Source organism: Python bivittatus, unplaced genomic scaffold, assembly GCF_059951505.1.
Source record: "Python bivittatus isolate LINGU-HERP-01145 unplaced genomic scaffold, Pbiv_v1 ctg000080_np1212, whole genome shotgun sequence".
NCBI lineage: Eukaryota > Metazoa > Chordata > Lepidosauria > Squamata > Pythonidae > Python > Python bivittatus.
Window position 1 is genome coordinate 40,916,582 of NW_028277035.1, and position 14,901 is coordinate 40,931,482.

Below are 14,901 nucleotides of genomic sequence, written 5' to 3' on the forward strand. Positions count from 1 at the left end.
AAGCTCAGATTGCAACCCTAGTACTATAGCTTCTACCCTGTAATCCTAAATTCACTTTCTAGGGCTGTTTAGATTATCTTTAAGTAAAGCTTGTGAATCAATGCACTATTCCTTTATAGCTGTTTGAAATGCCATTTTTTTAAAAAAATGATGCCCCTATTTTATTTCTGAGAGCCAGTTTGGTGTAGTGCTTAAGGCACCAGGCTAGAAACCAGAAGACCATGAGTTCTAGACCTGCCTTAGGCACAAAGCCAGCTGGGGGACCTTAGGCCAGTCATACCCTCTCAGCCCTATGAAGCAGGCAGTGGCAAACCATATCCAGTGGCAAAATCTTGCCAAGAAAACTGCAGAGACCTGTCAGGCAGTTGCCACTAACTCAAAGAGACACCGCCCCCCCGCAAATTATTTGCAGTAAGTAACAGATTATGCTATGAATTCTGGCTCATACTAAATCTCATCCATACAAGATTCCATCTACAGATCTATTGGAAAAAAATGAAAAATGTTTACTACAGCTTTTCCCATCTTGACACCCCCTTGTTTGTTGGAATGCAATTCCCATAATACCTACCAAGTATGACTGAAAGTTACACTGGAAATTAGGGTAGTTCAACATTGCTGCAAGGTGCTAAATTGGGGAAAATTGACATAATGTATAATAAGACTTAGTGCATTTGTTTTCTGTTTCTCAAAGTCTTTATACCTCTCAGTGCCACATCAATGATAATTTTGAAGCTACTCTGCCGCTGTCATAAGGATTTTTCATATATAAAGCAATGACAAGAACTCATCTGCAATAGTAGGAAGCTGCCACGGGGATCAGTGTGCAGATGCCTCCTTAGGGTGGCCACAGTAAATAGCAGTAGTCTTTCCAACGGAAGCCTATGCTCTGTAAAGAAAATTAAATAGCCAACTACCTACTGTCACTACATTTCTGTAATAGGAAAGATAGAAGAAGACCATGGTTGAAATCAACAAAACAATTTAGAATCCGCAAATGAACTACCATGAATTTATAGTAGTGATGGGGGAAGCAGTACATATGTATGCACGGTGCGAAGGGTCCATGGACCTTGTTTCTGAGACTTGAGCATCAACAACTGTGCTTTTACTTACCTTGACACCATGCTTTGTTTTCTTATTTGAAATCTGTCTGGCATATTAGTTGGTCTTGACTCCTGGGGCAGTTGGGCATCATTAAAGGAAGATTAAGTAGTTGTGGGTTTATACTGGCTGCGCTGATTTGGGATAGCCACTGAAGAACAGTTTAATTGCTAAGGTACTCAGTGGCTGGAAACCATCTGGCCATGGTTGGTTTCTGTAGCCAATATATGCAAACCAGGGCATTGACCTAAACAAAAGCCGGAAAGGAAGCTTGTTAAAAAAGAACCCATGTCAACTCATGTGCTTCCTTTGGGCTGCTTCTTTTTTTTTTTTTAATTTTTATCCCACCTTTCTTTTCATATACAATTCAAGGCAGCAAACATACCTAATACTCCTTCCTCCTTCTGTTTTCCTCACAACAACCCTGTGAGGTGAGTTGGGCTGAGAGAGAGTGACTGGCCCAAAGTCACCCAGCCGTTTTTTTATGCCTAAGGCAGGACTAGAACTCACCATCTCCTGGTTTCTAGGCCAACAACTTGAAGTGTACATGCATAGGAGTTGCCTAACTAGCCACCAAAAAAACAAACCAGATCAATATCTTGAATTCATCTCAGGGGAAGAAGCTATCCTATTCTTCATTTCTGAAATTTATTCTGCACTATGTTCTGTAACTTAATTTAGTTAGTTACCTGCAAAGTTCAAGTGATTTCCATAGCTATTCAATACATTCTGAATTTTTTTTCCCATTGCAGAATCTGGCAGAATATTTGTTCTTACAATAAGGGAAATGGTTACATATGGCTTTGTAGAAAGCAGGGAAGGAAGACATTGGCTAAGTTTTAGTTGGCTAAATGGGGATAGTAGGTTTGCTTTTAAGTTATTTATTTTTTTATTTATTTAATGTTAAGCCGGGCACAGATTCTTACCCCAAAATGTTAATACGGTAAGGGCTTCTGTGCAGCCCCATTTTGGAAGCTTGATAAAAGGGAAAAAGAATCTGAACCGAGTTCTTTGGATGCTAAGACCAAAAGAGGAGAAAAGATTAAAATATCTACCAATATTGGTAGAGTATTAACATATAGACCTTACCCTAACCATAATATGTTACTCTTCTTATTAAATAAATGTTTTACTCCTGTTATTCTCAGCCACTCAACATTGCGTACAGCCACATTTATAGCTCCTACCGAAACTTTGTGGGACCTCCCCACTTCAAGACAATCTGCCGACTCCTTGGATACCAAGGGATTGCTGTTGTGATGGAAGAATTGCTGAAGATTGTCAAAAGCTTGGTAATGGGGATAAATAAACCCACTAGTTGCAGTCCTCCTCTTCCTTCTCCTTTTCTTCCTCCTCCCTAAAGCTCCTGATAGTTTCCCAAAATCTGCTCCAGAAATTTGAGGGACTTTCTGGACAAGATTTGAGAGGGATGCAAGTAGGCTGCTGAGGAAGAGAGGAAGGAAAACTCATGTTGTGTGAATAGAAGTTGATTCAGGCCTCATCGGATATAGCCCCAAGATTGCAAGGCATATTTTAATCAATTTTCCAGATGTGGCTTTCTGCATGGGATTTGAGGAAGCCTTTTACAGCTGCCAGTAATTCTGCTACAAATCTGTAATTATTCTGGCAGAAGTGGAGCTCCCATGATGAAGTAAACCTGTGTTCAGAAACCCATATACCAAAAGTATCAGGTCAGTGTACATAATTTCTCTGTCACTAAGATGTATGGACTTCTTAGTAGCGAAAGGAAAAAAGCAAAAGTACTTTTTGCATTGAAATACAAAAAAGTCTGCTTGGGGCTTTTAGTAGGGTTCGTATAAACTTTTAAAACCGTGTTCTGATTATTATTTATTTCCCTAGACAGAAGTCATCAGTCCCACCCCATCCCCTGGCAGGCATTCATTTTTTAAAAAACAGATTTTGGGTTGTAAACATTTGTGATAGGGATGGGGATTCCTTTTCAAAGAAAAAGACTTTTAAACAGCCATTTGGATCTATCTAAATATTTGAGTCCACTTAAAAGTAATTTCTGTTTTGGTTCTTAATATAAATACTCTCAAGACAGTTCACAACAACAATGAAGTACTTGTTTGGATCCCAACTCAGAAAGACAACGGGAGGCTTCCAGAGACCCAGAAATTTGCACACCCAATTGTCAATTTCAATCATCTGTTTTAATTTGGCAAATGATTCCCTTTGGGTTTTGGAACTTCCAACGCCTCAGCTTCTTCCTCCAGACTGTTGAACTCAGAAGAAGCATCTGGCATTGCTACGTCTGTTTACTTTTGTTTAATAAGTCATTACACTTGAGGCTTCCTTCTCCTCTAAACTGAGAAAGGATCAAGATTACTGGTGACTGCATACATTGGCTGAAGGGAGCCAAAATTTGCAGTTCCAGGCCATTTTGTAGAAATGAAGAAGCTTTAAATGTTGAGTCTACTTTCCAGAGCTCACATTCATCTCCCATTGCTTCTCATAGTTGCAAGGAACCATCCTTCAGTATGTGAAGACCTTGATAGAAGTGATGCCGAAGATTTGCCGCCTGCCAAGACATGAGTATGGATCTCCAGGTCGGTACTTGGTTTGCACGATGAGATTATTTTAAATTGATTCTTCATAATCAGAACCTTTACTCATCACATTTGTGTGTTCTTGTCCTTTCTCTAAAATCGCCAGAATGACTTATTTTGAATTATACTGTTTTAAGGTTTTCATTGCAGTACCCACTCCATTTTATCCACACACGTAGCAATTTTCTTTGGTCTCAATTTGTGCTATAGACATGTAGAAATATACTCTAAAAATTAATATTTTAGAGGTTCAATCTAGCAACTAACAGAGTTGTAGAAACAACCTAGTTACTGTGTAAGAATTACTGTAAATCGTAGAGTTGAGCCCAGTGCAGAATCCAAATTAAGGCACTCCAGACACACCCAATAATTTATCTGGGCTGTTGGTTCCACTGACAAACTTCCTGTTAGGAATTTTCTTCTAACATTAAATCAGATTCAGTTTTTGTGTAAATTAAACTACTATTCTTCCTGCACTCCAAAATTGAAGAGAACGTTTTTAAGCTTCCATGATATGACATCCTTTCAAGTATTTAAAGAGTGCTATAATAGTCCACCCACTCCAATCTTTTCTCAAGGCTAAATGTTCACACTCCTACAGTCTCTTCTCATAGGACTTAGTTTCCAGTCCCCTGATCGTTCTCTTTGCCCTACTGTAAACCCATTCTAGTTGCTCTGAATCCTTAAAATATGATACTCAGAATGGGATACAATATTTAAAATGGAATCTAATCAAAGCAGAAGAAAGTGAAACAGTTACTTCCCATGACTTGGAAAATATTTTTCTTTTGATGCAGCCTACAAATTGTCTTTGCCTTTTTTGCAGCCATATCACACTGTTTGCAATCAGCTGCTATTATAAGATCTTTTTAACAAGTACTATTACCAAGCTAAGAATCCCCATCCTGTACCTGTGCATCTGATTTCACATCTAAGTGAAGAGTTTTATACTTGTCTCTGTTAAATTTATTTCTGTTTCAGCCCATTTTCAAGCTTTCCCAGATTGTTTTCAGTTTTATTACCCATTAATAAAAAATTTGAAGAATTGAAGACCCAGGACTGAACCTTGTGGCACCTATTTAATATTTCTCTCCAGTTTGATGAGCAGCCACTGATGAATGCTTTTTAATATCATTAGGGTAATCACTAGTTGAAAGGGTTTTTTTTTTTCCCTTGCTCACTTCTAGGCTCTTAGGTTAACCAAGGACAAACTCTTGACAAAGAATTTGTTAGGAATTCCGTCTTAAAATCCCTTGCCGTACTCCAGTGTTAACTCTCTCTGTTGTCTTGCTCAGTGAACTGTGTCATTGTCCAGCCCAGGGATATGGGAATAATTACATAATTATTAAAATAGTTAAATAATGCTATAGTACAATACAGCACAGTGTGCCACAGTATGTGTAGGTATTTGGGGCCCTCTTTGAGGCATTGGAGAGAATTCCTGCATTGGCCGGCAGTCACTACTAGGAGGCAAATCATTGGGGAGAAGAGTAGAGTAGAGTAGTTTGCCCAATGTAGAAACCAAGGCTGCTTGATAGAAAATAAGGACTGAGTATTAGATTGCCATTTGGGATTACAGAGTTTCTAAGGCATCTGTCAGTGCCAAATTATTCATCATTGTTTATGCCATTCTTTCTTATCATAGCTTGTGCTAACCTCACCTTTGTTTGGCCTTGTATATCATGTTTATATTATAGTAAGAATTTTCCCTCTCTGAAGAGGTACAGTTTCAGCTGGCTATAAGGACTCAGTATTTAGTTCAAGTGGCAATAATCTGAGAGAGCAAAGGACAGCATGTACTAGCGAAGGATTTGACACTTGCCCTGATGTACAAATACCGAAGCTTGAATACCCATTTTCAGCCAAAGAGATGTCTGAGAGCTTTGGTTTCTTAATGAGGTTAAGGCCCGCAAGATGGCTGTGCTAAAAACTAGTTGAAGATCTCTGTCCCAGAGTTGTACCACCAGTCATCTGAGAGTTGACTTTGAGGAAAAACTGAAATAAAGCAACAGTGGAGAGATTGAGTAAACAGCCAGAGATAGGTTACTTGAAAGAGAAAAGAAGTGTCAAGGCTGAAAAAGCAATCCTAAAAGACAAGCATCTGAACACTCTGGGTCAGTGTTTTTCCAACTTGGCAACTTTAAGACGTGTGGACTTCAATTCTCGGAATTCCCCAGCCAGCATGCTGGCTGGGAAATTCTGGGAGTTGAAGTCCACACATTTTAAAGTTGCCAAGTTGGAAAAACACTGCTCTAGTTGTATCAAGAGGCATGCAATATGGTCTGGAATGCAGTGTGATCTGGGGTGGGACAGGGAAAGTCCCACCCTAACGCCATCTACTGTACTTCACTTTTTTATCTATATCTTGCTTCTCCCTAGGAATCCTGGAGTTTTTCCATCACCAGCTGAAAGACATAATTGAATATGCAGAACTAAAGACTGATGTATTCCAAAGTCTGAGAGAAGTGGGTAATGCCATTCTTTTCTGCCTTCTCATAGAACAGGCCCTGGTGAGTTAAAATGAATTATTTGGAAAAACAGTTGACTTTAAATCATTATATGTGAAACAAAGGAACAAACAAATGAGCTATCTGTGTTCAACTAGATGTAAATTTAGTTGTGATCTATTTAAGCTGGTTATAGAACATCCTAGTTCAGGAACTCTTGCATTCCCAGTCCTGCACAGCAGACTTCTCCAACCTGGATGCCCTCCAGATGTGTGGATGTCAACTCTCAGAGTCCAGCAATAGCCATGCTGGCCAGGAAATTCAGTGCACAGCCAGAAGGCTCCCAGATTGAGAAGGGTGCTGCAGATTGGCTTTACTAGTCCCAGTCCTCTTCAGTGGCTTGCCAAGGGCCTGGCAGAGTGAAGCAGAGGGACAAAGACAGAAGCAGAGGTGCTTGTCCACACTGATGCATTCTGAGTGCTTAAAGAGAGCTTCGTTACATCAGAATGTAAAAACATAGAAATCAAATGGGAAGTCAGGTGGGCTATGATTCATTTCCAAATCCAAAAGGACTTGTGTGTTTTGAGCTGATAAGGTTTTGTTTATTTACTTGCTCGCATTTCCATTTCTTATTGCAAAAAAGCGCAGTTGCCTTCAGACTTCATTGCAGACTGTGGTCAGCTGCCTCTCTAACAAACCACAATAATATCAGAGTAATAACATGCACACCACGATATCATGATGCATGTGATTTATTTTTTTCAAATATGGAATGACCCCTTGCCTGTCAGTCCCACTTCAGGTGTGGCAGCAGTAATGATTGTAGTGCATGCTGTTGATTTTGCATAAAATTGGTCTTAATAGCTGCAAAAACAGAGCTTGGCTCATCAAGGTAGCACTCAATATTGCTTCCTGCATACCTGGGATAACATCCAGCTCCAAATGAAAAGGCTGTGAAGCTTCTATCAGAATATATCTTAATAACCAATCAAGGAATAGACAAACTATAGCACTCCAGTTGCTGAATTACAATTCCTAGCATCCTTCATAATTTGCTATATATTTTAGGGATGCTCTGAATTGTAGTTCAGCAACTTCTGGAGTGCCACAGGTTGCCTACCTTTGGACCAGTTTATAGCTTTTCTGATGTTTCCCATCTTCCATTAAGATGAAAAACATAGTTGCCAATTTTAAAGGTATAATGACTCTCTTGAATACTACCTATTCCCATTGTTGCTGGGCCAATCCTTCTAATTTGCATAGTATCTAAACTGTACTTGAAAGTTCACAATAGGTTCTCTCTTTTATTGGGCATATTGTTCTTTGAATTGCTTCACATAATAATAGCCCATCATTTATTGTGCCAATACTGTAGGGCCAATAATAATTTGCAGTAGAAAGACTGCCGAAGGTGGAATGGAGGTAAGCATTCTGAATCATATGCCAAGAACAAGTGCTCTGGGAAAAACAGAAACTGCATTTATTGTATCCATAACCAAATTACTGAATTTCCCTGGCAGTTTTCGGTTCTTAAATGAAGATTTTGATTCCATACTTAAAATAATTCTTCTTCATTTTGATGATCATAAAGATAAGCATCCTGTATGCAGAATATGGTTTACTGAGGACATTGTATTATTTATAAATGTTTCTTCATTGAGACTCTGTCTCTTGCTTGTGACTCAAAGAGAACATTTTGACATAAGTTTATTTTTCTTCTGTTGGCTGTTTCAGAACAGCACATTTTATTCTAAATCAGAGGTCCAGAGGATTGAGATGTTAACTCACAATGGAATGGTCTTTGTCAAAGACTTTCAACATTTATGGTTTCCTGTACATGATAATGTAACTAACTAACTAACTAACTATATAGTTAGTTAGTTATATAGTAATATATATTGATTCTTTTTCAAGGGCAAAATAATCTACAAATGTACTAATGTATTAACTAAAGTAGATGTTTAGGATGTTTCTAAACTGTCATGCAGTAAAAAAGATGTGCACTTTTCCTTGCCTTCTAGGTATGAAGAAAGCCATCTTCTGGCATTTAAAAAATGATAATCTGCTCCTTCTCCCTTTAGCTTCTTTATGAGGAGGGAGCAAATCTGGCTATAGGAATGGCTCCATTGGGCTGACCATAGTTCTAAGACTCCATGAGAGCACAGTCCCTGATTATACAGAACTTCCATAGTGGGTACAGACTCTCTTCTCACATAAAAAGATTAGATGGGGTGGGACAGTATATCTCCTTTTTTTTTTTTTCTTGAATGCCTGAAGAGGACTCTGGTTTCACATGCTGGTGGAAATCCCTTTGCTGCATTCAGCAGCTAGAACCTCCCCTCTATGTTGGACTTCCAAAGGATGAAATGTGGGCTTTTTTATAAAACAGGAAACAGTTATATCTAATTATATAATGCATTGCTTGCTATAAAACATTGCAGTAAAAGTTAAGACACCAACTACTTAAGACTCCTCTACAAAGATGTACAGATGTTGTGTAAACCACCGAGGCTTGGATAAGGGACCGGTGCTCATGTTTTGGGCCATATAACGCGTGGCTAGAAATGGGAGAATTGATCACAACGTTCCAAACGTGTCTTCACACAGGGATGTATCGATACCGCCTCCTTTTGCAGTGTCTTGCCTCCTTGCATGCAGCTATCATGGCTTACTCTGTTGCTATACCGCCATGTAGAGTCATGCAGAATTTGCTGTAACCATTTCTCAAGTCTCTGCCAACATTCCTGCTTCTGAGGTCTTGCCTCTTTGTGTGTCTGCAGTTTAGATTAACTCTGGATCTCTGTGTGTGTTTTCAAGTTTCTTCTCATTTTGTGGTTCCTCTCTCAGCCTCCTCCAGCTCAGTCCTAAGTATGGCTACTTGGAAATAAGCTTGACCTGAGATCACTGGGGCTTTATTCCCAGGAAAATATGCAACTTACATCACAGAGTCTTTTTTTTAGGGTGGTCCATACCAAGAAACATGCAGTGAATAAAAATTCACAGGAAATATCCCAGCAAAAGGCTCAAGCCTCTCTGAATACTATGAAACTTAGGTTTGGACATACATGGAGGGATAGAAAAGCTGTATTATACACTGTATACTTAGAGCTACCTAGAGCCTGAAGGCCAATCAAGATTTCCCATGTTTTTAAAAGTAAGAGCAGGTCCTGGAGATTTGGATCTGGCCTATGTCTGTATGAGCAGGAGGTTGATCCTTCCTTTGTGCCATCCTGTATTTTTCCCCATTTGGCATGTAGGTATCAGTTAAGTCTTCCTTCCCCGGCAGCACAGTCCTGAACCAAATGTCACACAGCTCTCATGGCTGCTTTCAGGTGAAAAACACAGCAACAACTTCCTAAGAAACCTGACGTAGAAGATCTTGGGTTGGGTCAACTTTGGCCCCCAGTCTGGTTCTTCTTCTGCTTCCTGTAGACTATAGTTTGGATCTCTAATTTGCTACCAATTGATTCCAAATGAAGTTGATTAAAAAAGAAGACACCCGGGAAGACACCCTCTGTCAAATGATGCCAAAGAGCCATTTTGTGGTGACATCATCAGAGTGGACAGTGCCAGAATTCTCAGACCCCCTTTTTTATATTTTTGGGCATTTCCCTCAGTAAAACAGATGTACTTGATACATTTATTTTATTACTTACTTGTGAAAAACAACAACAAGAAGGAAACCATAATTCAGAGATTTGCTGTTGAATTTTAGAAGCACACTTCTGGGGCTCAGTCTGGAGCTCTATGTGGCCCATAGGATGCTAACATCTTGCTTAGAAGTTATAAAATGGTTTGCAACACTATTCCAAGTGCAGTTGAATACTTGGCGCCCAGGTGTTAGATCAACCTTTCCAACTTCCAAATTCTGACTGCACATCTATTAGACCAATAATTGTCCCATTGTCGTCATGGCCAAGGAAGGCTCTGTGAAAAAGTTATCTATAGCTATGCCCTTGCTACTTTCCATCCTGTTCTTTTGGTTTGCCAAATGTTGAGTCTTTGTTGATGCACACTTAGAATTAACATAGCCAGAGATGAGCAGATTTTCATCTTTTTCTCTTTAAAAGGCAAGTTGAGATAATAACCCCACTATATTAAGTTAATTTATATTTTCTTACTACTTTTCAAGGTAAAGCCTTGTCAAAGTGGGTGCAATATAAACTAAGCCCATTTTCTCTCATAGGCTCTGGCTTATTGCTCGAATTTACTGGCTTAAATGCAACCAGTGTCTGTCACATATGTGTGCATAACACTGTAAGTTTTTGTAATGGGGATGTTCAGTACCAAGTCCAGATGTTCTATCATAATTAAGGTCACCACCTGGTAAAAATGATGGAAGAGCTCTTTCTGGTACATTCTGGAGTTTTTCCTGTTAGTGCGAGACATACCAAATGTTTTGCCATTGAAACTGGATGAAATTTCCAGAGTGTCTTTATAGTTCATATCTAAACAAATCACTTGGAGAATTCTTCTTAAGGCTGATTTTTAAAAAAATTTTAAAAAAAGAAAAAAGAAAAAAAGAAACAATGGCGGGTGGGTGGGGACAAGTCAATTCAATATGTCTGTTAGCAGCCTGTATGTGGATAAACTTGTGTGGGATAATGGTAACTATTCAAGATACACCAGCACAGACCCTCACAGTCCTTGGCAGTACCTGACAACTTCAGATCACATAAAGGAGGAGGAGGAGCTTGGTTAATTATCAGCAGACCTTATTATGGTTGTAGGGAGAGTATTACACCATTCAGCAGCAGGGTTCAAGAAATCCTGCTGCTGAATCAGAAGAAGTAACAAACTAGAACCCCCAAATTTTACAGAAAACAAGATTATTATAAACATATTTTTGACACAAGTTATTGTCTACCAGTTCTGTGGTCCTGGATATTGAGCTATAATTGAATATCCTTCTGAAAGCAAATAGATCACTTTGCCCTTCCCAGGTCTATTAACAGCTGAACAGTCAGTTCCTTAGGGAGTTTTTAACACCTTTTATTTTTCTTCCTCCTGCCTCAGTCCCAGGAAGAAGTGTGTGATTTGCTGCATGCTGCTCCCTTCCAAAATATTTTGCCCAGGGTCTACATCAAAGGTAAGGAGTGAAGAGATGCGCAGATATCAGTTATTATTCCCAAGCTATGTAGTACCTTCGAAGTTGCAGATATTTCAGCTTTCAAAGAATCTTAGAGCTAGTCGCCTGTTCATTGCCTGAAGTTGACCAGGGGCCCTACCAGCCACTCCACAAGAAAGGGTGCCCTGTCAGCCAAAGCAAGATATTTGCTTTGAAAACAAGATCCTCTTACAAGCGTATTTGGTGTCAGTTGTAAGTAGAGTCCCTTCCTCACAGTGCATTTCCACGGTTTTATGTCATACTTGTCCCAGAGTTGGATAATGGTTGGGAGATGACTCTGAAATGCTAGATTTTTTTTCTTTTTGCTTTCTCATTTCACTGTTTGCTGCTCGCTTAACAGAAGGAGAACGCTTGGAGGTACGCATGAAGCGTCTCGAAGCCAAATATGCCCCACTTCACCTGGTTCCCTTAATAGAGAGGCTGGGAACTCCTCAGGTAAGGATGACATTGAAACCCACATTGACTGGGTGACCCAACATGTCACACTAGCCCTGATCCTCCCCAGATTATCCTGGAGCCCAGGAAGCCTTTCTAGTTTTTTTGCTGGATTTCAATTCTACGTCCCAGAATATCAACACAAACTTCACTCGTGCCTGAGCAAAATTAGTGAAATTTGATGTGATACTTATGTAGTTGTGTCCCTGATAATCATTCTGTGCCTCAGAGACAATCAGTTTGTCATTATTGGCCTGAATCTGAATTATTTTATGTGCTTTTTTCATTCACAAGAACTTTCAGGCAAGGCACTCACTTGTCCCCATAAACAGACCCTGAAGTTTCAAAATGGTCATGGAATCATACTTGCATCCTACACCCTGGCTACAGTATTTCTTCCCTTGCATCTATCATGGGAAGGAATAAGACCAGGCTACCCATCCCAGAATCTCTCTGGCAAGTTTTCTATATCTTCACTGGTACTCTGTTGCAATACACAGCTGCAGTTATCACATTAATTGTGGGAATCAATTTATTTATTTATTTATTTGTTTGTTTGTTTGCAGATATTTATACACCACCCACTCATACAACTCTAGGCAGCTAACAATATTCATATGTTAAAATGTCCAGTGATAAAACCAATAGAGGTAGTCCTCACTTGCCGACTGCAATTGGGACTGACAACTCCATCACTAAGTGACACAGTCATAAAGTGAAATGTCATCATGACCATGCCAACTTAGAATGTCAGTTCTGTCTGCAGTCATGAAGTGAATCCCACGGAGTCGTTAAGCACAATGTCATGTGATTGCGACTTGCAGCTTACTGCCAGCTTCCCCATTGACTTTGCTTGTCAGAAGCTTGCTGTGAAAATCGCAAATGGTGATCACATGACCGCAGGACACTGCAACCATCATAAATGCATGCCAGTTGCTAAGCACCCAAATCACAATCATGTGATCATGGGGACGCTGCAACGGCTGCAACTTTGAGGACCAGTTGTAAATCTCATTTTTTTGTTGCTGTTGTAACTTCGAACAGTTGCTAAACAAGGGGTCAGCAAGCAAGGGCTACCTGTATCTCTTTTTAAAATTTCTTCACCAAATGCCCTGTGGAAGAGGATTATTTATGCCTGCTTCTTAAAGGATAAAGGAGCAGGAGCTAACCGAACCTCTGGGGGCATGCTGGTCTAAAATGAGGGCTGTAACTGACAGTGCCATTTTCTGGGTATTGCCAACCTTAGTCACTCTGGGAGTGGACACCTGCACCATTTTCTCCTGGCTAGACTGTGTAGGATAGGCAGTTTCTACCTGGAGAAGAGTGTCCCAAAGGTAACAAAGGCTCAGGCTATGTGGGGCTTTATAGGTAATGACCAGCACCTTGAATTAGGCCTGGAAACCCACTGGCAACCACTGCAGTTCTATCAAATAAGGATTCTGTTGAACCAGCGAGCATCACTCAGCAAGCAGGCAGCTGCGTTCTGTGCCAGCTGCAGTTCTGGTTCACCTTTAAGGGCAGCCCCATGTAGAGTGAATTACAGTAGTCTAAGAGGTAACAGCATGTCACTGTCATCTTCATGAGTTGAAAATGACACCCAGAATGCTTAAAATCTTTAAGAATGTGTACTCCTGATGGTGCACCTTGAGTTTCAGAACTATTTCACACTTTGACTTGGTTTGCAGTTAACATTAGCTTGCTCAGGACATTGGCCAATTTATTTATTTGATTGATTGATTGATTGATTGATTGATTGATTGATTTATAAAGCTGCCCAACTCAACCAGTGTCACTCTGGGCAGTGTACCGCACAAAAACAGACAATAAATCAAAGGAAAAAAGCACATAATAATAAGCAATGCAATTTATAAATACCAAATATAACATGGCTACCAAGCAAATAACAAAACAATCACAGGGGACTTATTTATTTAATTGGAAATCTTGAATTTCCCAGAACAAGCCCACTTTCTGTAACAACTTTAGAGCAAAAGCTTCAGAGACTCAACAGATAACAATAATGTGCTTTATTACAGATAGTAGAGAAGTTGTCATGGAGAAAAACTGTCTGTGTAGTCACTAGGAGTCAAAAATGCCTTGATGGCACTCAATCAGTTAATCAATCAAAGGAAAGTCATATATAACCAGAAGATCTGCTTAGTGCAGAACACAGGATTCATATGTATCTATCTCACCATTGGGTTTAAATCCTAGAACTTTTCATCTGACCCTTTCGAACCAATAGACTGTTGCTCATTCTTGTCCCAGGCTTCAGTGTTGGAGATATCCATTCCATGGTTCTGCCTTGCCCAAACATGGTTGGTTCTCCCTTGTGAGCTTCAGCCCTTAGATGGGTGCACATAGCACTAAATTGAAGATTTGGTACTATGTAAACCCAAGTGAATTCTTCAATTTCCTTCTGACCCCCTGGTCTTCTCCTTCCTTTTTGCAGCCAGAGAGAGACTTAAGGGTTCACGTTTTACCAATCATTGTTTTATCATTACAAATGTGACTTTAAACAGTTTAGAATTTTAAACTAGATTGTTTAGCAATGTGTTCAATAAAACTTTTAAACCACTATTGTTGGTCCATATGTGCCCCAAAACATAGATATTGAATCCTGTCTGGGGCTAAATCCTCATCCCAACTTATCAGGAGAAGGAAAGGGGAAAGAGGGGGATATGGTTCCATACCAAGAAGCTTTGCATGCCACTTAGTGTACACCCCACCCCCCCGCAAGAATCTGCAATCAATCCTGGCTCTCTAATGATAATACATGTTTTGACATTTATATTACTTGTCTCTTTTTCAGGCGCGCACACACACACACACACACACACACACATGAAACATTTTTGGATGTATGCTTAAAATGGCCAGGCCAGACTGGTTGCAATCCCAGAAGTGTTGGTTTTCCTCCCCGCTTTTATACTCTGTGGCTTGGCTCACTTGCATGAGTTATTTGATCTTTCTGCTTGGCAAGGCCCTTTTTTGCTGCACACCTGCTCTTTGCTTATGATTTAATTCTTTTTAATAGAGGACTTGGCCTTGAAGCAATCAGCTACACTAGTTTTCTTTCCTTTTATGATTATGACTTCAAAAACCACTCACATGTTGACATTTAATTAAAAAAAGACAGAATACCAGTATAGCAGGAGCTTTATGTCTGTCTTATGAGTCCCAGCATTCCAATGGTTGTTCTGGATCATGAAATTTA

General features: G+C 39.7%; 1 protein-coding gene across 1 annotated transcript in view; it reads left to right on the forward strand.

Moving 5' to 3' along the window:
* Positions 1-14,901, forward strand: part of CYFIP2 (cytoplasmic FMR1 interacting protein 2) — a 72,254-nt gene that overhangs the window by 44,780 nt on the left and 12,573 nt on the right. The window contains exons 24-28 of the mRNA XM_088133886.1: positions 2,253-2,396; positions 3,584-3,674; positions 6,054-6,184; positions 11,138-11,210; positions 11,590-11,684. Of these exons, the coding sequence (XP_087990012.1) occupies positions 2,253-2,396; positions 3,584-3,674; positions 6,054-6,184; positions 11,138-11,210; positions 11,590-11,684 (534 nt within the window). The remainder of the gene's footprint in view (positions 1-2,252; positions 2,397-3,583; positions 3,675-6,053; positions 6,185-11,137; positions 11,211-11,589; positions 11,685-14,901) is intronic.